The sequence below is a fragment of the Engraulis encrasicolus genome, chromosome 7, assembly GCF_034702125.1.
Source record: "Engraulis encrasicolus isolate BLACKSEA-1 chromosome 7, IST_EnEncr_1.0, whole genome shotgun sequence".
Taxonomy (NCBI): Eukaryota; Metazoa; Chordata; class Actinopteri; order Clupeiformes; family Engraulidae; genus Engraulis; species Engraulis encrasicolus.
Window position 1 is genome coordinate 15350213 of NC_085863.1, and position 23872 is coordinate 15374084.

General features: G+C 45.9%; 1 protein-coding gene across 1 annotated transcript in view; it reads left to right on the forward strand.

Annotated features, from left to right (window-relative positions):
• Positions 1–23872, forward strand: part of amot (angiomotin) — a 62909-nt gene that overhangs the window by 14662 nt on the left and 24375 nt on the right. The window contains exons 4-10 of the mRNA XM_063202967.1: positions 11318–11656; positions 13060–13121; positions 13584–13644; positions 15783–16029; positions 16153–17124; positions 20358–20979; positions 22062–22206. Of these exons, the coding sequence (XP_063059037.1) occupies positions 11318–11656; positions 13060–13121; positions 13584–13644; positions 15783–16029; positions 16153–17124; positions 20358–20979; positions 22062–22206 (2448 nt within the window). The remainder of the gene's footprint in view (positions 1–11317; positions 11657–13059; positions 13122–13583; positions 13645–15782; positions 16030–16152; positions 17125–20357; positions 20980–22061; positions 22207–23872) is intronic.

The window sequence follows — 23872 nt, forward strand, 5'->3', positions numbered from 1 at the left end:
TCTCAAAGTTGACAGAGTGATGGTCAGTTGGGAGAAATAAACATGTTTCAAATTTGATTAGGCCTACTAAGATTTGCTCCAGATTCACTATACATTGCTGGTGTTTCCAGACGCGGCGGTGCCACATGTGTCACTTCAGCGCGTAATGCTTGCAACTTTTTTGTGTGTAATTTATGAACGTGCGTGCCTTGGCGCATTGATACACTGGAGTTATGCGGTCAGAAAAGTGACCTAATAGTGGGACTACTTCAGGTGTGCATATATAGACAGTTAATCAATACCCAATTTAGCGCGTCACAATGGGAGATTCCAGACTGCCGTGGTATAATGATTATTATTATTATTATTATTATTATTATTAGGGTAGGGTGGGGCAAAACGCCCCCCTTAAGGAAAGTGTAACTTTTCTCTAAGATGAAGTAAGCCATATGATTTAGTTTTTGTCACAGTATTTGGTGGCAGTGACATGATTAATAATCCATCACGGAAATTGTTACAAATTAATAGTTTATTCATATTTTAACAAAAACAAAACTGGGTGTGAAGGGGGCGTTTTACCCCACCAGTGGGGCAAAACGCCCCCTGAGATGGGGTAAAATGCCCCCCTTTGTTACTAGCCTGTTTGCTTCATATATCATCACCAAAGTGACCAGAGTATGAATTTTAACCTCTGAAAAGAAAAGAGAGGTCATATTTTCAACAGTGCAGTATATCGTATTCATATTTATTTAAGGATGATATGAATTAACAAATATAGGCCTAATATGCATAAATCTGAACAGTCAAATGTAAAATACAAGCTAAATTTAGCATGAATAAACATATATTGTGAATAAATATAGGTCTATATCACAATAACTAGGCTAAATGTATATATGAAAATGAATACATGCATTAATAAATATAATAGGCCTATTATACAATAGGCTAGTTATTAGCCTGAGCTAACTGTGCTAACTCTGCTAGCATATTTAAATAGATGAGGTAACTTAGCTTAAATATTTTAGGTTTTGTTCAAATATTCAGACTTTAACATCTGTTTACACCATGAAATATAAAAAATGTTGGTTTTTTGACAAAGTAATGTTAATAATAATGTTATTATAGCCTAATATTGTGATAGTCCCCTGGGGGCGTTTTGCCCCTCTGCATAGGGGGCGTTTTACCCCACAAGCTGTTTTTTCAAAAAATGGTCAAGTTATTAAAATGTAATTGTATTCATTACAAACAGCCTATATACTCTGAAACTACAGACTTCACTCTTCTTCTATCATATAATACTGCAATATAATGCTTAACTACATTTTTATAAACACGTGTTTACTCACATCTGAAAATTAGATCAATACCATGTAAATCGTTTCCCTTCAAAAAATACTTTATTTCAGTCGTTTTCTCTGGACAATTTGTATATCCCCGTTGTCAACGTAATGCATAGAAACAATGAAAATGTATATTTAAGCCCTCTAGTGTTTTTTTAGGGAAAACAGGTGAGGGGGCATATTGCCCCGTGGGGGCGTTTTACCCCACCCTACCCTACTTATTATTATTATATTATTGTTGCTATATTTTAAAAGACCTGGAGCCTTTCATGTGCTATAGGCTAGTCTTCCAAATGTGCTCCTTATAAAAGACATGACAGTAGGCTACCCAACTAATCTTGGCTACAAGCAGTTTGGCTGGTAGAAAAGATCAAATTAGTAGCCTTTTAGTCAGTATGTGTTTGACTACTAAGATCAACATACCAGCCTTTTCTGCAACACGGCACAAGCACAGAGTTACAATATGAAGATAGATAGATGGATGGATGGATGGATAGATTTTTTTTTTAACAAACCCTGCTAAAAAAATTAAAATCATTACACAACTTGCCTAGCCTATGTTTACAGTGGAATCTGAAGTGAATTGGGTTTTGTCTATTTCCCCGTTTTTGAGCGCTCTCCCTCTGCATGATTGTGGTATCTTAGCAAGCGCTACGAACAGACACGACAGCACTAGTGCGCTCGCTCGCTCACTCTCTCTCTCTCTCTCTCTCTCTCTCTCTCTCTCTCTCTCTCTCTCTCTCTCTCTCTCCCTCTCCCTCTCCCCGTCTCTCGTGTTGTCTCGAGGTGCATGAACGATGCCTTGCCGACTGATAGGCAGTATGTAGCCTGCCCTAGTCGCTATCAAAAAAACTCTCACAGAAGTCCCGACAGACTAGCGCGTCACCTGTTGTTTGGCCAGCTCTGCACGCGGCTGAAACGGGCAATTATCCGCACCCTTCTGCGTTTTTGTGTGGCAATGTTTAATATCCGCTCAAGCCATTTAGTTTTTCCCCGTGATTGTGACTCTCTCGTGTTTAAAATATCCTCAAGTCATTTTGCTGTTTTTACCGTGATTGTAACTCTCTCGTCCGTTGCAAAACTCGCCTGGTTGAGAACACAAAACTCGCTGGCACATGTGAACTCGGATAGTTGAGCGAAGTCGAACATTCTATTCTGAAACGTCGGGCTGCCTGTGAACGAGGAAGGGGGAGAAAGCTACCGGTAGTTCAGCGGAGTTGAAGGAATGACCGCATCGACACGCTTTATTGTGTGATGATGGGCCACTACTGTAGAATGACTATTATTTTATGTCCATTAAAACGATTGTTTGGTAATTGATTTTGTTCTACTGATGGCTGGTCGCACCGGTGCGCCTAAAAATATTTTTTAGGCGCACCATTGAAAAAAATGGGCGCATATGCGACCAAATTGGTCGCACTCTGGAGCCCTGGGTAGGACACTATACATTCAGCCTTGATTATATCAGTCAGTGTTGGTCACAAAAAGCTGTCGGTCGGGTCCCTGGTGTCTGATTTCACATGAAATGACCCCAATGCAAAAAATTTGACTGCATATGTGGGCTCTGGAGTCTTTGAATCCTAAGTTCCACCTATGAAGTCGTTTTCCAGTATTCTAATGGAAAGGGTCAGTGCATCTGCGATAGAAACGATATAGAAACAAATAATGTAAACTAAGCATAAACCTAACCGATTGGGGAGGGGGTGGGGGGGCTGATGAGGAGGGCGATTGTGCGGTTTGCAAGGAGAGGAAGGGGGACATTGTTGGTGGGAATGGGGTGGGTGGGGGTAAGGGGTGTATGTATGGGTGGCGAGGCTCCAGGATGCTCACACATGGAGAACAAATATTTAGATTAGAGTGCAGGACCTTGGCCCACGCCACGTTTAGAATGTGGCACGCCATCTCCAACTGCAAAGAGGATGTCATGGTCTGAGGCGAGAGGAGGAGGGGTGGGGGTGGTGGCTGTGGCGGGGGGGGTGTTTGGGGTGGGTATAGGGACGAGATGGAAGCAGCCGGGGCAGCCAATGGCTATCGCCATGATCAGAAAATAAACAAGCAACTCTACAAGACAAGTCCATTGCCAGTGGTTGACTTGTGGACTTAAAAGGTGTGGATTAGGGCTGCACAATTAATCGAAAAATAATCAAAATAGTGAAATCGAACTCATGATTTTAATCGTGATTTAATCGTGGCAATAGTGACCTACTTTTGAGAAGCCAGAACATACTGACAGGCTGGGGTTTCTGGCCAGAGATCTGTCCACTTATGTTTCATGCTATTGCCTTTACATAATAATTACAATTCATTTTATTTTGCTCATCCCGTATGTAATTCATTCTTGGTTATATTTCATCTTGTTATAATTTTCAAAAAAATCTGCAAAAATCAATAATCGTGATTAATAATCGTGATTATGATTTTGACCAAAATAATCGTGATTATGATTTTTTCCATAATCGTGCAGCCCTAGTGTGGATATGACCACTGGCAAGTTACCTGCAGTAGAGTACAGTAGAAATGCTGAAGTCTTAATTGATCTCAAAGAAAATGCAGGTGTCCACCAGCAGCATATAAACATGTAAACACAGTACATTTCCACATGCTACATCAGTGTGAGAGCATGTCAGGACTATCCTCCGCCAGTGCCCTGCAGCGTACGTCCTCCATTGAAGGCCAGTATTGCTTTTGGCACTACCACTACAGCCTGTGATGATGATCATGACACACCCAAATCCCTTTTCAGAAAACGCACCTGCACGGCATGGGCTCTAAGGATACTGTATCGAACAGAGAAATTCAGATTAAGGATAGACCGATATATGTATCGGTATCGGTATCGGGCCGATATTTGCATTTTTTTAAGTGCATCGGTATCGGCCGATATGCGAGTGGTTTTGGCCGATACGCAATATTTATTATTTTATGTAATTCGTTTTTTTTTTTAACCTTTTTTTAAACCCATATCGGCTCCAAATATCGGGTATCAGAAATCGGGTGTCGGCCAAGGGTGAAGAAAAAAAAAATCGGTATCGCAACGGCCATTAAAAAACCTGTATCGGTCTACCCCTAATTGAGATGCACAGAGTCAAGATAGTGCATCATGATGCAAGAAGGCAGTGTCGTGAGGCAGTGGCGTGATATGCTTTTTCAAAGTTTTGTTACCCTTCAGTAGGGGTGTAAATCACAGCCTTCATGACGATACGATAAATCAGGGATTCGATTTTTTTCGATACTTAAGAATTCCCCACGATAGCAGAGAGAGTAGAGAGAGAGAGGTTCCATTGGCCCATTGTTTCCTGGTTCTATTATGGCCCCCCTTAGGCAGACCTAGGCAGACCTAAGGACTGTTCTATTCATTGTAGGAGCATTATGACACGCCCCTTTAGGCAGACCGGAACCTGGTCGCGTTAGGTGCCCATAGAAACCTATTATGTTGGCATATCTCTATAGAATATCTCTGACGATAGGATGCGATTCGGTTTAATTCGATTTTTTCCAATCACTTTTCCACTACTAATGTGTTATGGAGCTAGGTCATTGCACAGGGCCCAGCGATTCGATTCTTTTCGATTCTTAAGAATTCCCCATGATACGATGCGATTCGATCGAATCGCCGGCCGATACTTTTCGATTTTATTTACATCCCTACCCTTCAGTACAGAAAAAACACATGATACAATGTGATAGTGCTTTCAAGTAGGGGTGGGCGATATGGCAAAAATGTTGTATCACGATTCTTTAACATGAAATCACGATATCGATTTTTTATCACGATCTTCCATCCAAAAAATAAAAACAACAAAAAACAACTTTCATATACTTCCAATTTGTAATTTGCAGTCAATAAAATGTTAACACACTGATGATACTCTCATAAAGTGTACAATTGGAATACAATAATGTAAAGAATAAAGGGAAGACAACAACACAAGTGAGAAAACGTCACTCTGATACTGATAATAAACATCTTCACTGCAAGACGATCTATACGATTTCTCCACTTTGGCAGATTCGAGACGATATTTTACTCAATATCGCGATTCACGATATAATATCGTCATATCGCCCACCCCTACTTTCAAGTTTCAAATCCTCCTCATTATTATTTTAAAACTGTTTTTTTTCAATACTCACTAGTGACTGGCAACCTGATCTACCTTTAAATGATCATTTATAGTTTAAAAAAAAGATACATTTAAAAAACTGTGCGGCGTATCGAGCTGTAGGTCAAAGATCGTGCTACGAACCAAATCGTGACTTGAGTATGTCGTTACAGACTACTACTTTTCAGAAAATGCATCTGCAGTGCACACATGGCACTGAGAGATCACACACCTTCATCAAGGCAACTTGCTCAAGTTCACCCTCTCTTGTCCTCTCAGGACATCAAAGGTGGTCCTGAAAATGGTTGTCCACTGTTGTAAAAAAAAAAAAAAAATGTTCTTAGTTGTGCAGTTGGCTGACGCATTCTGGAAATGAGGAAGCCTTCCCAGGGGCGGGGCTGTAGGAGGGGCGAGCAGGGCATTTGCTCCTGGGGCCCAGGGCCCTCCTGTATTAGTAGTGGGGGGGCCCTATTATGACTTTGGTAGGCTGTATATGGGCCCCTATCAGTGTTTTACCCTTGGGCCCTGCTTACAGTTGTTCCGCCTCTGAGCCTTCCATTACAATTTGCGTAACCTTGTTGATAAACAAACAAACAAGCGCTGTTAAATTATTACCACTTTGTCGGTGGCAGTCAAATCTACTCTGTGGCGTTTACAACCTACAACCGAACTCTTCTTTTTATTCAGCGCCGTGTCTATGATGAAAACTCTTTTACACTGCTGTACACTCGTTTATTGTATCATTCTCACAAAGAGGGCTTAAGCTAAGCGATCATTATGAGGAAGATCCTGTTGAATTCCCGCCTCCCCGTCTAGCTTGGCGTGGTGTGGTGTGGTGTGGTGGGTGGTGACGGCACACCACAGGTATGAGGGTGTGTGTGTGTGTGTGTGTGTGTGTGTGTGTGTGTGTGTGTGTGTGTGTGTGTGAACCTGGCCTGTGTCCAGACCCACCTGTCCCCAGGGCCACACCTGAAGGAGGAGTGACTGTGTGTGTGTGTGTGTGTGTGTGTGTGTGTGTGTGTGTGTGTGTGTGTGTGTGTGTGTGTGTGTGTGTGTGTGTGTGTGTGTGTGTGTGTGTGTGTGTGGATCATCCCACCTTGATTAGACACACACTACTCTGTGCTCTGTGCTGTGCCATGCCGCTCTCATATACACACACACACACACAGTCACAGGACGCACAGACACACACACTCTTCTACAGTCATCGAAAGATCAAGACTTTCACAGAGCCATTAGTGGATCACTATCGCCGCAGTGGATGCCTCGTGGGAACACCTCAGTAACTAGCTCTAACTCTGCATACTCTGAGACACGGCACGGCACGGCACGGCAGCCTTGTCCATTTGCAGCCTTTCCCAAGAGTCCGCTTGATGCCATTTGTGTCGTGAGTGATTGACTTTGTTTCAGAGCACTTGTTTTGAAAAGCTTTAACTTTATTCAGTTTGTCACTTGGGACGAAACTTTAGAACTGTGTGAAGAAGAGTTGTTCGTTTCTGGGTTTCCTTTTTTTTTGATTGGCTAAGAAACGGGAAAAAAAGCTTACATTCTGCTGTCACCTGTGTTATGATAACACACTTCAGGCGAGCCGGCGCTCGACTCAGTGGCTTTTCCCCTTTGCCCTTGTCATATTCTGTCTTTTTAGGGGGTTGATATTGTCCATGCTTCCAGTGGTGGAGGCATTCGCCTTTGTTGTGGACAACATGTCTGGTGGTGTAGAGATGTATAGTAGGGGGGGGGGCGGGGGGGGGGGGGGGGGGGGGGGGGGGGGGGGGGGGGGGGGGGGGGGGGGGGGGGAGGCGGTGGGGGGGGTGGGGGGGGGGGGGGGGGGTGTGCATGGTGTGGGACAGGACAGGACAGGATCACTTGCCAGATTAATTGGGCTGCTTAGGATGGCCGTGTGTGGGTAAAAATGGCACTTGGGCGGGTTTTTATGCTAATTTTTGACTATAGAAATCAATAGAATTGGGTGTGATTTAGTGCTTCTAGGCAGATTTTGAGCAATTTTTTTGGGTTGCACATCATCAGTCTCATCTGGCAACCCTGGACAGGATGGGACGGGACGAGATGGGTCACCCCCCCCCAGCTCTGTTCACTGTCGTCGTGTTGCTTTTCGGGAAGAGGCCGGTGTGGTGGGTGCGTTGTGTTGCGTTGAGGAATGTGGGGGTTGTTGCACACTGGCTCAAGGGCCACGGTGGCCATGGAGTAAACTGTTTATCTGACACGGGCTATGGAACGCAGAGAGAGAGAGAGAGAGAGAGAGAGAGAGAGGGAGAAAGAGAGAGGGAGAGAGAGGGGTGGGGGATGGGGTAGAGGGGTTAAAAGGGGAATGGTGCGAGTGTAAAGATTTTGCTTAAGAAGAAGAGAGGAGAAAAGAATAGAGAAAGGGAAAATAAGGGGACAATGCTGCTACATCTGGAAGTTATTTTCTGGGTTTTTTTTCTCTCTCTTACTTGAATGGGTGGAGGTGATTACTTGATGTGATAGTGCTTGAGTTTTTTACTTTCTGTGTGTGTGTGTGTGTGTGTGTGTGTGCGTGTGTGTGTGTGCGTGCGCGTGTGTGTGTGTGTGTGTGTGCATTTCCCGATTATCTTTAGGGATTACTATCAAGCGTTGGTGTGGTATAAACACAGAAGAGAGAGCTGTGTTTTTCTTGTGTTTTTTTTTTCTCTCTCTCTGACGTTAACTGCTCTCTGTTTCTGCATAGTCATGGATGATGACCTGAAGCGTTTCTTTTTTTTCTTTTCTTTTTTCTTCTTTCCTTTTTTTGCCCCTTCTCCGCCATCCCCCCCATCTCTGGCTTGATTAACGTTAAGGCTGAGCAACATAAACCCAAAATGGTTGTCACTACAAGGGCATATATACACACACATCTTCTATGGTTTTAACCCTCTGCAGCAAGTGGAGCAAGGTTGCAACTGCATCAGGGCTACGGTTTCAATATGCCCCTGGAGCGTAAACTGACACAAGGTTTTTAGATGCGTCCCACGCATCTCTATAAGAGGCTTTGGTGTCCGTCCGTCCGTCCGTCCGCCGTCCGTCCGTCCGTCCGCCCTCCCGTGATGCGTTTCTGAATTGTGATTCCCTCTTGTGATTCCCCCTCTTGTGATTCCCTCTTGTGTCCACAAGGTGGCAGTCGCTCAGTTTTGGCCTGGAGCTCATGCGTGCAATGCCAGTGAGAAAAACATGGCGGCACTTCCTGTTGATTTTCACATGAAAGTTTTGCTTAATTTAAAGTCCCTAAGCGACTATAAATGTTGTGGCTTCCATATATTGATGTAAAAGTGCCCCACGAAGTAATGAAGCACAACAAAGTTACTCCACATTACCATTTGACCACTCGTTTTTCTATGCTAACAGGGTAGCTAATGTAGCATTGTAAATGATCCAGGGAGAAAGGGGGAAATGTTGTGATTTCAGTCCGCCTGAGGCAACGATTTTCGTGGGGAAGATGACCTGCATCTCGGTGGCATTGAACCACGCCCCCGTGCCTTATTTGGCTCGCTCAACACGTGCGTCCTCAGTCCAATCGCAATGCTTTATTTTCCCCAGACGTTTAATCGCATTTAAGTGAAAGTGCCATGTATACACATCGCAAAATAACTCTTAATCCGATCTATTTAAATCGCATTTATTAAATCGGACTTAAAAACATCATGTACACGTAGCCAATGTCTCATTGATTAGTTTATGGAACTTACTGTTTGTCTGTTACGGTCCACGAAGACAATATCCACGTGAAAACGCAAACGCCTGCAAACCACTGTTTTGACAGAAAGACAGTTCACCTGTCGCCTACTCTGTTTTCTTCCCAAAGCGGCATTTAAAAGTATTCCATGAAATCCAACATCAACGTCACTTCAAATAGGTGACAACATCATGCACACACATGAAATAACACTTCAGTGAGGGGGGGACATCACTGCTCTCATATTAAAGTGAAAAGAGAATTTCACATTTTAGTTTATTTAATGTAGGCCTATGTAAAATTGCAAATAGCCTATTCATTGAAATCTGTCCAGAAAGGGTTGTAATGTTTGCCTGTTTTTTATGTTTGTAATTATTATTTTTTTTTAAATAAAAAATCGTGATTAAAAAAAAAAATAGCCTAACAAAAATAGAGATTTTATGTTAAAAAAAAATGTGATATGGGATGGACCGATGGCCCCCCTAGCTAAATTCGCCTTAGGTCCCCACATTGCTAAATGTAGTGTAAGGGATTATTTTGAAAAGACAGTAACATGTAATCAGCAATGCATTACAGTTTTTCAGTAAATTGCCCAACACTGTTGAAATCCTATGGTACCTTTTCAAATCCAGGCTTATACAGTACATGGTAGGCTTATTGATAAATTGCCTTGACAGGTTATGAGGAGGCCAAGGGGGCGTTTGGGCAAAAAAGGTTCAGAACGGGCATAGACGGACGCATCTGTTGTCCGCCTGTCGGACTTGTTACTTGAGCACTTGTTTTTACTTGTTACTTGCACACCCGCAATGGCTACACACCTTCTCTGAAAATGTCCTTGTCACTTAACTTATATCGATAAGACATTTACAGCAACAGTGCAGGGTAAGCACACACAGAGTAACATGTTTGATTCTGCATTGTTTTAAAGGGTCAGTGACGTTTCAGCTGTAGCAAATGTCAGGACGACGCAATCTAAGAAGCATATTCATTGCAGTATATATACCATCAATTACTAATTAATTTACGGTATATGCTGTTACTCCACCTGACACCTGAGCCCAAAACACATCTCCCACTAGTGGTGTGGATCGGCACTGCCCTCATGATCCGATTCGGGAGGTAGCGATTCGATTCGATTCTATGCGATCCGATCCGATTCAATTTTACAATGCATTGCAATGCATTACATTTCTACTGAAAGCAAAGCAAATGTTTAATCAGTCTGTGGCTGTTTTCTGTATCAGTCTGTATCAGTCTTGCAATGTTTTGAAGTGCTTTTATTTAATTAACATTCATTTGCTCCCGAAATATCCATGGAAGTAATTGAAACTTAAAAAAATTGCCGGATCGATTCTGGAACTTGCCGGATCGATTCTGGATCGTCCATGGCCTGCATTGGATTGCATCGCCAAATCGATCATTGTTGACACCACTATCTCCCACCCTAAAACTAGACTGATATAATTCAGACTCTGTCTGACTTGAGGCTCATCTGGGCTGTTATGAGAAAACGAATCTAACACCATACTAGCACTACTTGCTTAGACAGGTTCATTAAAAAAACCCTAATCCATGAAGAACACTTTGCTTGATTGAATGTTGTGTTAACTGTTTGTGTTTAATTCAATTGTAGCTCTGGGAGGAGTAGTGTGCTTTCTATAAACCTGGGGTGCATTTCTAGAAACCGTAGTTGTTGGCCAGTTAGCAACTTGGATAGTTGCCAATGGGAAATTGCATTGCAAATAACAAAGTAGCTCATGTTGTTAGCAACTATGGTTTTGAGAGTGCACCCCTGGCCTGTGTGTGCTTTAGTCCAGAGAGGCTTCAGTGTCCTTCACTGGTGGCTGAGAGAGGAACATCCTCTGCATCCTGTATTTAAGCTGTAACACACACACACAAACACACACACACACACACACACACTCGCGCCAGTGCCCGCACCAGAGTATGCGTGTGTATTTGCCCACGCACTTCTGTGAATGTATGTATGTGTTATATGGGGACACTCCATCCCTATTGTTCTGTCCCCGGTTCACGGGTTCTACAAGTGACCTTTGCCTTCTATTCTTTCCCTCTCTCTCTCTCTCTCTCTCTCTCTCTCTCTCTCTCTCTCTCTCTCTCTCTCTCTCTCTCTCTCTCTCTCTCTCTCTCTCTCTCTCTCTCTCCCTCTCTCTCTCTTCCTCCCCCTCTCTTTCTCCCTCTAGAGTGGCTGGGTGTCGGGGACGTGGCACAGAGACTTGGTGTTCTACAACACTTGGAGGAACTCCTTGAACTTCAGGCAGGAGACCTCAACCTCAACCATAACCATAACCATAACCCCAACCTCAGCCCCACCCCCAGTGCCAACCTCAGCCCCAGTGCCAACCTCAGCCCCAGTGCCGGTGCCGGTGGCAGCCTCAGCCCAGAGGAGCAGCAGGGTGAGGCAGAGCGGGCGGAGCAGGCGGAGTGGGCGGAGTGGGCGTTGCACCATGATGATGAGCGGCCCGCAGCCACAGCCGTGACCCAATCCCCAAGCAGCAGCAGCAGCCTCAACAGCCACACAGGTAACAAACATCACACGGGGCCCAGCATGCTGTAAAGGCCCTGCGTATGGGGTCCTAACTCCAGGTAACGTCATGCTTGGCCCGCCCAGCATGTTGTAAGGGCCTGTGTGTGAGGTCGTCACTCCAGGTAACATCATGCTTAAGGCCATTAGTAAGGGCCAGTGTATGGTGGGGTGTCCAAACTCCAGATAACATCATGCTTGGCCCCCAGTAAAGGGTACTACTGTACATGTGAGGGAGGTCATAACTGGAGGTAACACCACTGACGTCCAACCAAGGGAAAGGCGGGGTTAGTTTTCAACACGAGGTAAACAAGTTAGCCAAACAAGGGGAAGGGGCTTTTGGTTTGAACTTGAGGTAACACCATGGTTGGCTCGGTGTGGGGCTGTAGCTGGAGATAACAGCATGGTTGACTGAGTTAAGAGGAGAGGCTAGATAATATAACATCAGGGTAACCTGGGGAGACACAGCCAAGGGAGCAAGGAAGGGGGGAGATTTGTAACTGGGAGGTAGTCTCATGGTTGCCTAGTATTGGAGACAGGATGGTGGTGACTGGAGGTGGCGTACAGATATCCAGGTATGGGGGGGCTAGGAAGGGTCAGGGGTCAGGGGAGGGAAGAAGCATACGAAAGGAAGAGAGGGATTTGCTGTGAGTATAGACCCTTCTCAAAACCTAGTGCAGTGCACTTCCAAGTGTATCAGCCTAATTAGTCACACCCAGTGATTGGATACTCTTTATTAGTCACACCCAGTTATTGGATATTCCATACAGTTTACCAAAGAGTATCCAATCACTGGGCGTGACTAATTAGGCTGATACACTTGGAAGTGCACTGTCCTAGGTTTTGAGAAGGGCCCAGAGAGTTGTCCATGTGGTATCTCTACACAACAGGAAAGGGGGAGCGATAAAGAGAGGGAGAGATAGACAGAGTGAGAGAGACAGGACCAGACATATAGCGTTTCCTGTTGTTGTTCTGTTACTTAACTTGGTGCTGTATTGTATTGCCTGTTATACACGATCCATTCAGAAAAAAATATGCCTTAGCAATGTTGATTACTCATCAGGGCCCGGCACATGTCTAATCTGTTGGTCAGAATAAATGCTTAGCTGTTATTTTTAAGACTAAATATGTCACACAAGCCTATTTTAGCTAATCCTTCCTTTCTGAGCCCCGACCACCACAACAAACCTATCAGTCTTGTCACTGGCCATTCCCAGTCGTCTCTCAGTTTCCTTCCCCCAAATCCCACCCCACCCCACCCCACCTTTCCCTCCATCCCTCCCTCCCTCCCTCTCACCATCCCTCCCTCCATCCTCCATCCCGTCCTCATCCTGCGTTTTTTTTTCTCATGTGTTTGTTTTTCCACCCTCCATTTGTCTGTCGTCCTCATGGCTTCTGAAGAGAGGGAGGCAGTGGGAGAAAGAGAAGACATTTGGGAAGAGCAGCAGGAAATAGAAATTGAAGTATGTATGTGTGTGTGCTTGTTTGTATTTGCGTGTTTGTTGTGTGTGTGTATATGTGTGTGTGTGTGTGTGTGTGTGTGTGTGTGTGTGTGTGTGTGCGCGCATGTGTGTATGTGTGTGTTTGTGTCTGAGTGTATGTGTTTGCGCACACGCGTGCATGTGTGTATGCACACACGTGTGCACTGTAATCACTGTGCATGTGTTTGTACGTCTGCTTGTATGTGTGTGTATTTACATTTGTGCGTGTGTATGTACGCACACGTGTGTGTGTGTGTGTGTGTGTGTTAAGTTTGTTTGAATGTTCATATGACATGTGTCATGACATATGCATTCTTCTCATGTCTCATCTCTCCCATGTCTCATCTGTTCAAGGAAAAACAAAAATCACCTGAGTGTTGACTCCAAACCCTTGTTGTTGCTGTTGTTTGTTGTTTCTCTTTTGTCACTATTCGTTTGCCACAGATGTTTCGGAAAAAAGCCTCCTCCTCCTTGAGAATGGGACGAATATCAGAGAGCTCTAGATGTAATAATTTCCCCTTTCCTTACCTCCTGTCTCCTCCTAGAGTTCACACTGTATTGCACCTTTTACAAGCTTTTAGTCTAGCACTCAAGGCTGTTGCTCGAAACCATTCCAGCTTTTAACACGCCATTAAGTTTTGCCAGTATCCTATTGTTTGTTATTATGAGGTTATTATAACAATTCGGAATGAAATAAATAAAGTCTGGCAACGAACACATTAATCCGTGTCATGCTAGTCAAATGCTAAGTTGCATAGCAAATGGACTTTGTGTGCCACACTTGTCATGTTGTATCAACATGCGTAAAACCAAAACCATTCAAATTGAAAAGGCCTGCTGACCGTCTAATTCTACGTTTGAGGTTGGTAACATGAAACAGGTCGCAGGCAGCTGTCATTGGGTTGGCGTTAATATCTAACCTGAAGACGGTTTAGAGTCTGAGTAAGTGTTTATATTGGCCTTTCAACTGGCACGGCAGGGATTGGAATGGCTTCTCTTAACGGCTTTGTTTGTTTTTAAGCTGTCACTTCCTCATTTGTGTACTTTACGTACCGTCCATGTTCAAAGACCGTTAGTATGCCTAATGTATAACCTTGGTAGCGGCTCGTAACTCCTTGTTGGTGTTTCACTGCTTTGTTTGCTTGTTAAATATTGGGAGAGTCGCATAGAGAAGATTTCACCGCATTCACTGCTAGCTTATAAATCATTGCTGTGTTCATAAAGTCATTGTGAGTTTTTGGCTCGCTTGTTTTTCAAGTAAGTGTGCTTTGGGGAATTCCTTCATGCTTTGACAGTAGGTGTTTCATGTGTTACACGTACATATTATTAATAATAATGATGATCTATAAAAGCAGATCTTCTCTAACACAAGCTGCTTGGAGCCCCTCGCTTCTCTCCTCAAATCCCATGTCAATCCAATTCAAATCACATATAATACAATCGCCTCTAGAACATGGCCTGACTGTCAAAGTGGTAAAAAGATGTTTTTTTCTGATTTTCTAAATAAACCAGTATTTTCCTTTGCTTTTGTTTTTTTGTTTCGTTGGGATGCTGCTTTTGGGGGTAAAGTTGCGCTTTTGGTAAAGCAGTATTTTTTTGTTTGTTTGTTTATTTGGTTGTTGCTTTTCGGGTTAAAGGGTTGCTTTTTGGTTAAGTGGGTTAAATGGGGAGTTCAGCTTAGTGTGTGGGTGACATTTTCCAGGTTCCTTCCGCAGTAGCTTTGGGAGTTTCCTCTGATCTGGTTTTTGCTCCTTTGGTTCCATCATCCATCCTGCCATCCTCCATTACTCTCCTGTGCTCCACCAGAGCCTATGGTAGCATTGCTCTCCTTAACGCCCAGCTCTCCTGTTCTCCTCTTGCCCTCTCATCCTCCTCTCTCCATCTCCTTCTCCCCCCAAACCACTTCTTTCCCCAATCCCTTTCTCCCTGTCTCTCTCTCTCTCGCTCTTCTCCCTCCGATCATTCTCTCTTTCTCTCTCTCTCTCTCTCTCTCTCTCTCTCTCTCTCTCTCTCTCTCTCTCTCTCTCTCTCTCTCTCTCTCTCTCTCTTTTCTCTCTTTCTCTCTCTCTATCTTCCTCCATCTCCCACAATCTCTTCTCTCTCTCTCATTCCGTTTCCCCCTTCCCCTTCTTTCCTTGTTTTTTGTTTCCCGTCCTGTCCTGTCCTCTCCTCCTCCTCCTTCTCCTCTTCCTCTCCTCCTCCTCTCCTCTCCTCTCCCCTCCTCTCCTCTCCTCCTCCTCCTCTCCTCTTCTCCTCCTCCTCCTCACCTCCTCCTCCTCTTTTCCTCCTCCTCCTCTTCTCCTCTCTTCTCCTCTCTTCTCCTCCTCTCTTCTCCTCCTCCTCCTCTCTTCTTCTCCTCCTCTCTTCTCCTCTCTATGTCCTCTCCTCTCCTCATCCTCTCCTCTCCTCCTCTCCTCCTCCTCTCTTCTCCTCCTCCTTTCCTCCTCCTCGTCCTCTCCTTCTCCTCCTCCTCCTCCTCATCCTCCTCCTCCTCCTCCTCCTCTCCTCTCCTCCTCCTCCTCCTCCTCCTCCTCCTCCACGTCCTCTTCTCCTCCTCGTCCTCTCCTCCTCCTCCTCCTCCTCCTCCTCTCCTCCTCCTCCTCCTCCTCTTCTCCTCCTCTTCCTCCTCCTCCTCCTCCGTAGGGAACTCTGATCGAGGCCGCAGCTCCTCCTTCCATGTCACAGGCCTGCGTGACTACGACATGAGGCCGACGGCAGACGAGGCGTCCGGGGGCGGCGGAGGAGGCAGCGGCGGCGGGGGAGCGGGTGGCGGCAGCAACACGGTTCTCCAGCGCCTCCTGCAGGAGCAGATGCGCTTCAGCGACAGCCGCAACTACCTAGCCCATCAGCAGCAGCAGCAGCAACATCAGCAGCAGCAGCAGCAGCAACATCAGCAACATCAACAACAACAACATCAACAACAACAACAACATCAACAACAGCTGCATCAGCAGCAGCAGCAGCAGCAGCAGCATCACCAGCAGCAGCATCATCAGAGCCAGCAGGGCTCCATGGGTGGAGGTGGAGGGTATCCGCCTGGTAGCGGAGGACCCGGGGACGACCACGGCGGCATGGTGCCCCACATCGCCCGGCAGGAGCCCCAGGGCCAGGAGCTGCAGGCGGACAGCGGGCTGGAGAAGCAGCTGGGCACCAGGGGAGGTGGAGGAAGCAGTGGAGGAGGAGGAGGAGGAGGCATGGGCGGAAGTGGAGGAGGAGGAGGGCTTCAGGGGCTCAACCCAGAGGACCTCCCCAGCTACGAGGAGGCCAAGGTGCAGTCGCAGTATTTCCGCGGTCACGGGCCACCTCCGCAGTGTCAGCAGCAGCAGGGACAACAGCAGCAGTGTGGGCCCCAGGGTCAACAACAGCAGCAGGGCCCCCCTCCGCAGTCCCACCAGCAGCAGCTAGGGGCAGCGTTCTACGTGACGGGGGTGACGGGCATGCAGGGCATGGGTAGCATGGGTGGCGGTGGTGGCAGCGGTAAGATGCGTACGGAGGTGCGCACGGAGGGTCGTCCCACGGTGCAGCGGGTGAGCGGGGCGGGGAAGGTGCACCAGGACGACGGGCTGAAGGACCTGAAGCAGGGGCACGTGCGGTCGCTCAGCGAGCGCCTCATGCAGCTGTCCCTCGCCACCAGCGGCGTGAAGGCCCACGCGCCCGTCACCAGCGCCCCGCTCTCCCCGCAGCTTCCCCCGCCCCCGGGGCCCCCCGGGGACTACTACAAGCCCTCCCCGTCCGGCTCGCTGCACCGCGGGCCCCCGCCCGACTACCCCTTCAAGGGGGTGGCGTCTCCGCCCAAGCACCAGCCCCAGCACCAGGGGCAACAGGGTGGGCATCAACATCAGCAGCAGCATCAGCAGCATCATCAGCAGCAGGAGCCCGGGGGACACTACTACCCCGACCCGCACCGGCAACCGCCGCCACAGCAGGGCCGGCCCGATATTCCCCACGTCCGCTACCAGCCACCGCCAGAGTACGGCTCCTTTCGGTGAGTACAGTTGAACTTCGACTTTTTTCGCACACCTCAGCTGGCAGGTGCGTCGGAGATGGCCCATGGGTCACTCAGCAACAACTTAAAGAAACTCCCGCACACTGACCATTTTGCTGTTCTTTCTTTAATAACGACGTTTCGGTACTAGACCTTCATCAGGCAATCCTGCCTAGGGTTGCCTGATGAAGGTCTAGTACCGAAACGTCGTTATTAAAGAAAGAACAGCGAAATGGTCAGTGTGCGGGAGTTTCTTTAAAGGGGTATGCCACTATTTTGGGGCTTAATACAGTTACATGACAAATAAGACACTTTACCACCTTTATAAACCCTGGCCAACGATTTTAACTGTATTAAGCCCCAAAATAGTGGCATACCCCTTTAAGTTGTTGGTGAGTATAGTTGCCCAGACTTATGATGCACTATACTGCACTTGTTCTGATTTCAACACTCACGCACTGAGTGCTTGCAGTATGTCCTGCAAAAAAAATTTGTGTTTGTTATGGTGGGTGAAGGATTATCTTGAGGAACATGAGGGTAATATAGGTCTAATCATCATCCGAAAGACTATCTTGTGCAGTTTCTTTTGATATATGTTGTGAAAGTCCCAGAAAACAAATGGCTTATATTTTTCTTGTAAACCTAGGCAATTCAAAATATTTGTCTTTCAGGGGAACTAGTCAAGGTAGTTACTGGTATGTGTTTGTTTTCAAGGTGGGTGCCCTAACTGTATAGCGTAGCGGCTGGGAAACCCTGGTTGGACTTCTTGAAGACTTCTAGCTGGCCTGAAGATGCACATGTTAGTTTCGAAGTATAGTTTACGTAGTTATGGAGCGTAAAAGTTCAGAATAAGAAGTCCTTTTTATTCACTCCGTTTCCAGTGAATACTAAGAAGAGAAGCTGACAAGACCGTGCAATATTCCAAAGCTTTGACTCATGCAGTGCTCCCAAGTGATTCATCGTAGCCACTTCTTGTTTTGACAAAATCATTTTTCTTAGAAATTGAACTTATTTGTTCTCCTGGTTCTTTGCGTTGCAGCACAATTTTTCCTGCAATTTTTCCTGGGGTTGGTTTATTTGTCTGCTTTGTTTGGCGTAACTAGCAGTTGCTACAGTGGACAAGGTGGTTAAGAGATGGTGATCTGTTTTTGGTTGGTTTGGTGCTGCACGTTTGTACAGTGGTTGGGGTTTCCATTGATGAGGAATGGTAATGCGGTTTCCCAGTAAAGCCCTAATATCCTTGGTTACAGAAACTTTAAACACTGGAGACACTCTATATATCTTGCTGTCATCTCTGGTCCGAGCTCCACAGACATCCAACATCTTACGAGTACTCGAAACAAACCATTTGGTCTTTCATTACCAAACATTTGAATGACCGGACATCCATACTGTTGATCCATGGAAACAAACACATGAACACACACACACACACACACGCACACACACGCACACACGCACACTTCATGACTTGCTTATTAAATTCAAGTAGGCTTTATTGGCGTGTCTGTTGGTGCTACAGTAGTATACTATTTCCAAAGCTTGCGGAGAACAATAGCTTAATAATGACATAATATTCCTCAGTGACATACAATTTCAATGTACTGTTGCAGATCTAGCTGATCTCTTTTTTATCAGCATTTTTCATTTTATTTAAACATTTTGACAGTACGAAACAGAGATCAGTTTTCTGCTGAGAATAAAAGCGATACAGTATGTCAATGGTCACACAATATAACAAAAAAAAACAGCAACACATGAATAAAAATAAGTAAGTTAAGTTAAATGAAAATCTAGCTGATCTCTGAACACCGTTGTTGCTGTAATCTTGAAGAACTGGTGTGTGTGGATGTGAGATATAGAGAAGTAGGGACTTGCCACTGTGTTGTTTCCTACTGGGAATGAGCCGGGCCCTTCCCGACGGGGACTGGCTGTCACTTGGGCGTCTCATAGGGAGAAGCCTGTCTGTCCTGTTCTCTCTGCATTCGTTACCTCTTTGCTATTTTGCGTAGAATGATGAGAAGAATGCGTCGGGAATTTTTTTTATAATCAACCGACAGGTCCCGGCACGTCCGTTTTTGTTGTTTCTGATGATGGTGCATTAGTGGGGCTGTTTGTTCTGTTGGGATCCTACGTAGACGCTGCTGGCAGGTGCCGACAGGTGTATAAGGCACAGGTCATAGGGTTTGTCCAAAAATGTAAGGTGCGCGCACATTCCAAAAAAGCACATTGCTGTGGGTGCAGAATATAAAATAACGCAAAGGGCACAAAAGAAAAGGAATATTGGCACAACGTTGCGACCTACAAGGTCTTTGTCAGATGTCTGAGAGGCACTTGACGAAGACCTTGTAGGTTGAAACATTGTGCCTTTTTTTCACATTAAATTGTGACAAGGAAGCTTTTTGTGGTGTAGAATATTCCATTTTTGTTCTCTACAGGTTATAGGGAGGGGTTTCTCAATGGCTCTAGGTGTGACTACCTACCCCTGACTAGATAGGTGTGACTATATCTAGATACATACCATCTCTGCCGTGGTGTTTTTCCATGTTGGAAAGCAGGAATCTCCAAAATGGTCCCTTTCATTCCCCTTCCACATGTCACATGTCTCTTCAGTGAAGTGATATTTAAATGTAAAGGTGTGTGGTTAGCGTTGTTGTTACGGACTACCTCTCAGAAAGACGCAAATGTTCAAGATGGGGTGAAGCACTCGGGTGAATTTAAAAAAAAAAGTTTCTTAGATATTAGATAACTTATCAGTAATGGTCTTACTTATCATGACTAGGCCATTCATACTTGTTCTGTTGTGGTCAAATGGATAAAGAATGAATCATGCCTTCTTGTCATGAGTCATGGGTTTCTACATTTTGGAAAGGTTTTGTGTATGTACTCTTATCTCATCCTATAGTAGTAGTGAGTCAATAATTTAGGTAGACATTTGCAAGTTCAGTGCAGAGCTTTCATCGGTGGGCAATACAGCTGCCGTTTTGTGTTTGCTTTTTCTTTCTTTGTTTCTTTGTTTCTTTCTTTGTTTTTCTTTGTTTCTTTCTGTCTTTCTTTCTTTCTTTCTTTCTTTCTTTCTTTCTTTCTTTCATTCTTACGGTCTTTCTTTCTTTCTTTCATTCTTACGGTCTTTCTTTCTTTCTTTCATTCTTTCTGTATTTCTTTCTTTATTTCTTTCTTTCTTTATTTCTCTCTCTGACATTGTGTATGTGTTCCGTCTCCCCTCTCCACAGCTCCAGTAAAGAGGGCTCCCTCCACTCCCAGCGTACCCTTCACCACCACAGCCCCACCTCCTCAGTCACCTCCGTGGGCTCCCTGTCCCGCGCCCAGTCCTCCACCCTCAGCAGCCTGATGGCGGCAGCAGCGGCCGCCAGTCACGCCCAGTCCCAGCCCCCCATGCCCCACCCGGGCGACCCCTACTCCCTGGGGCCGCGCAGCCCCGGCTCCCACCAGGGGGACCCCTACGGCCCACCCGGCGGCCCCTCGCACCACCCCTCTCTGCAGCGCGGACACCACGGGTTCCCCTCGGACCCCTACGGCTCGGCGCCCCGGAGTCACGCCCACCAGCATCAACAGCAACAGCAGCAACACCACCAGCAGCAGCAGTACCACCACCAGCACCAGCAGGGGTCCGGCTCTGGGCAGGGTCCGGGACCTGGGCCCGGGCCGGGTGCTGGTTCGGGGTCGGGGCAGGGTGCCGGTGGGCACTACGGGCACCTGCCGTACTCGCTGCAGGGTGACCCGTACGCCATGATGGCGCGGGCACAGCAGATGGTGGACGTGCTGACGGAGGAGAACCGCATGCTCAAACAGGAGATGGAGCTCTGCACAGAGAAGGTCTCCAAGCTGCAGAAGGTCAGACACTCACTCATTATTCTGTTTCCTTTTTGATTCTTTTTGTTTTGTTTGTGTTGTTTCTTTCTTTCTTTCTTTCTTTCTTTCTTTCTTTCTTTCTTTCTTTCTTTCTTTCTCTCTCTTCCTCTTCCTCTTCCTTCCTTCCTTCCTTCCTTCATAAGGTTTGATGCTTGCTGTTTTGTTATTTTGTCATTTTGACATGTCTGCACTTTTGTGGCCTTGGCCTTGCGGATTCTCTGTCTTTGGCATACAGGAAAACAGGTTTGCTGCTGGCATGTCTGTCTTCCTGCCGGCCTGTCTATCTGTCTGTTTGTACATCTATCCTCCAGTCTGCCTGTCAGTCTGTGCACACAACTCGCTGAACCAAGAGAACAAGCATTGGTCGAAAGCCATCACTTTTAAAAGAGAAAGTGCCTTTAAAAGGGCATTGCCAGGCCAGCAACCTGGCTCCAGATCCACACAGTGCATTTATGGCAGCTGTTTGCTAAATCAGCTGATTGTTATTAGCCCAGGTTTTTTTTTTAAGGTTGTACTAGAATTTGTTGCTAGGTAATCACATGCGCACACAGGAGGAATTTGGAATATTCGAGGTCAGGATTCTGAAGTCATATTACACCTTTGTGGAAAATCTCTGGTTGAAAAAAAAGTGTGTGTATGTGTGTCCTTATGAATCGGAATATGTTTTTTGGTAGCAGGTTTGAATGTTGTCATAAGCAATCAGTTCTGTAAATGTTGATAAGGCACCGTACTTATATACAGTGTACTCATACTTATATACTCTGTACTCGTAGTGTACGGAATACTCTGTACTCAAGCAACTACAAATTGCTTTGGTGTCTATGTCTAATTGTCTACCTATAATTGTCTAAGTCCACACCTAAAGTCTATGTCTTTTTCTGCATGGGAAAGTAAGAAACTTAATTTGAATTCTTTGTATGACCAGCGCATGTAAAGAAATTGACAATAAAGCCGACTCGACTTGACTTGACTTGAAAGTGTCAGCTAATCTTAAGTGGCAATGTAATGTAATGAAGTGTGTGTGCGTGCGTACATGCGTACGTGTGTGTGTTTTGTATCTTCAGTTGGAGACGGAGATCCAGCTGGTGTCGGAGGCCTATGAGAACCTGGCCAAGTCGTCGTCGAAGCGTGAGGCGCTGGAGAAGACCATGAGGAACAAGCTGGAGCTGGAGGTCCGACGGCTCCATGACTTCAACCGCGACCTCAGAGGTGAGCTAAGAGGGCTCAAGGGGGATGGCGTCAGGGGTCACGACCTTGCTGTGACCTTCAGAGATGAGCTGGAGGTCAGAGGTGTGAAGGGCCCCTCTGGATTCAGACGGTGGTGGTGGTGGGGGGTGGGGGGGTGTATACCACAAATTAGCCTGTTTACGTGGTAACAATCCAGACAACTTTCAGAGAGGAAGATACCGCACACTCTTGTCCATCGTGCTGAATTTTATTTACAGAAACAATGTTTCGGCCAGTGTGGCCTTTCTCAAGTTTTAACGATCCTGACAAACCTTAGAGTTATTTTATTAATGATTATTTTAGATATACAGGGACACGCCCCCTGTAGCAATATGGATTTGGATGCTAAATTATGAAGCTCCTGAGCCGTCAGACCCCCACTGAGAGCGGTGTCTCTGTTCAGAATGGCAAAATCCTGCTAAAAAATGAGATGTGTGAATGAGACAAGACGGGTAGATCAGTTACTCCATGAGGTCAGCTGGATCAGAGGGACAACGTGAGTGTGTGTAAGCAAGGTCTTGCAGCGCAGTCCAGACACAGTCAGAAACCTGCAAACTCAGCAACTAGGAGTTACTATAAGTGGTGTGTATTGGCACTGCCCTCACGATTCGATTCAATTACGATTCGGGAGGTAGCGATTCGATTGTATTCGATTCTACGATGTATTGCTATGCATTACATTTCTGCCGAATGCAAAGCAAAATTCTCATCAGTCACGATGAGGCAATACAAGCAGTCAGATACTGAGCAGCATTTTATTGGCTGTTTTCTGTATCAGTCTTGCAGTTTTGAATGCTTTGAAGTGCTTGGAGTATCCACGGAATTTTGGCACTTGCCGAATTGAATTGAATTGCTTCCCAGCATTGCGATGCATTGCGGAATCGATTATTGCTGACACCACTAGTTACTATACGGGACTTTAAGTTGGCTAAAACTCAAGAAATGAGCGGAGACGGCCACTTATCTGGTATTTTATTTTTTGGGAGGGAGGATCCTATCCTAAATTCCCATGCTGAGCAGTTTTAGCTGGCATCCGTTACACAGGGTGACCTCAGAGCTGCACTGGGGGGGCCAAAGTTCAAGGTGTAGAGTTCAGGACCCTGAGCTGCCTCGTGCCGTTTTGCTTGAGCATTACATTCCTGCTACCTGGGGAATAATTGAGGGGCTTATCTGGCCTTATCTGGGGATCATCAGGCCGAGCTATGCAGCCTGCCCTGCGCTTTGGTAAATCAGTCTGTTTTGGAGAGGACCGTGCCAAATATTGAGGGGGTGAAAACAAAAACAACAACTTGTGACTTGCTGTGTGTGCAGTTGCCTAAGACGCTTGCTAAGCGGATCATTGGAGCATGACTTTTTGCTGGCATTTGTGGGGTTTTGTTTGTTTTTTTATGCGTCAGATCTTGCTTTGTGTTCAGCTTGTGAAGTTTGAGGGCTTTTCATATCAACATCAAATTTGGTGCACACCAAACAATACATTTGGATTTGGCCGAAAGGCTCTTAGGTCGCTCCCTATTTGTTAGTGTGGAAGTATCAGTAGTTGCACACTAAATCAAGCAGACTGAGAAGATGGGATTCAATCATTTTCCCTCCCACAGCCTCTCCCACACACTCACTCTCCACCACCAGAAAGCCAATGCAGCATGCAGCA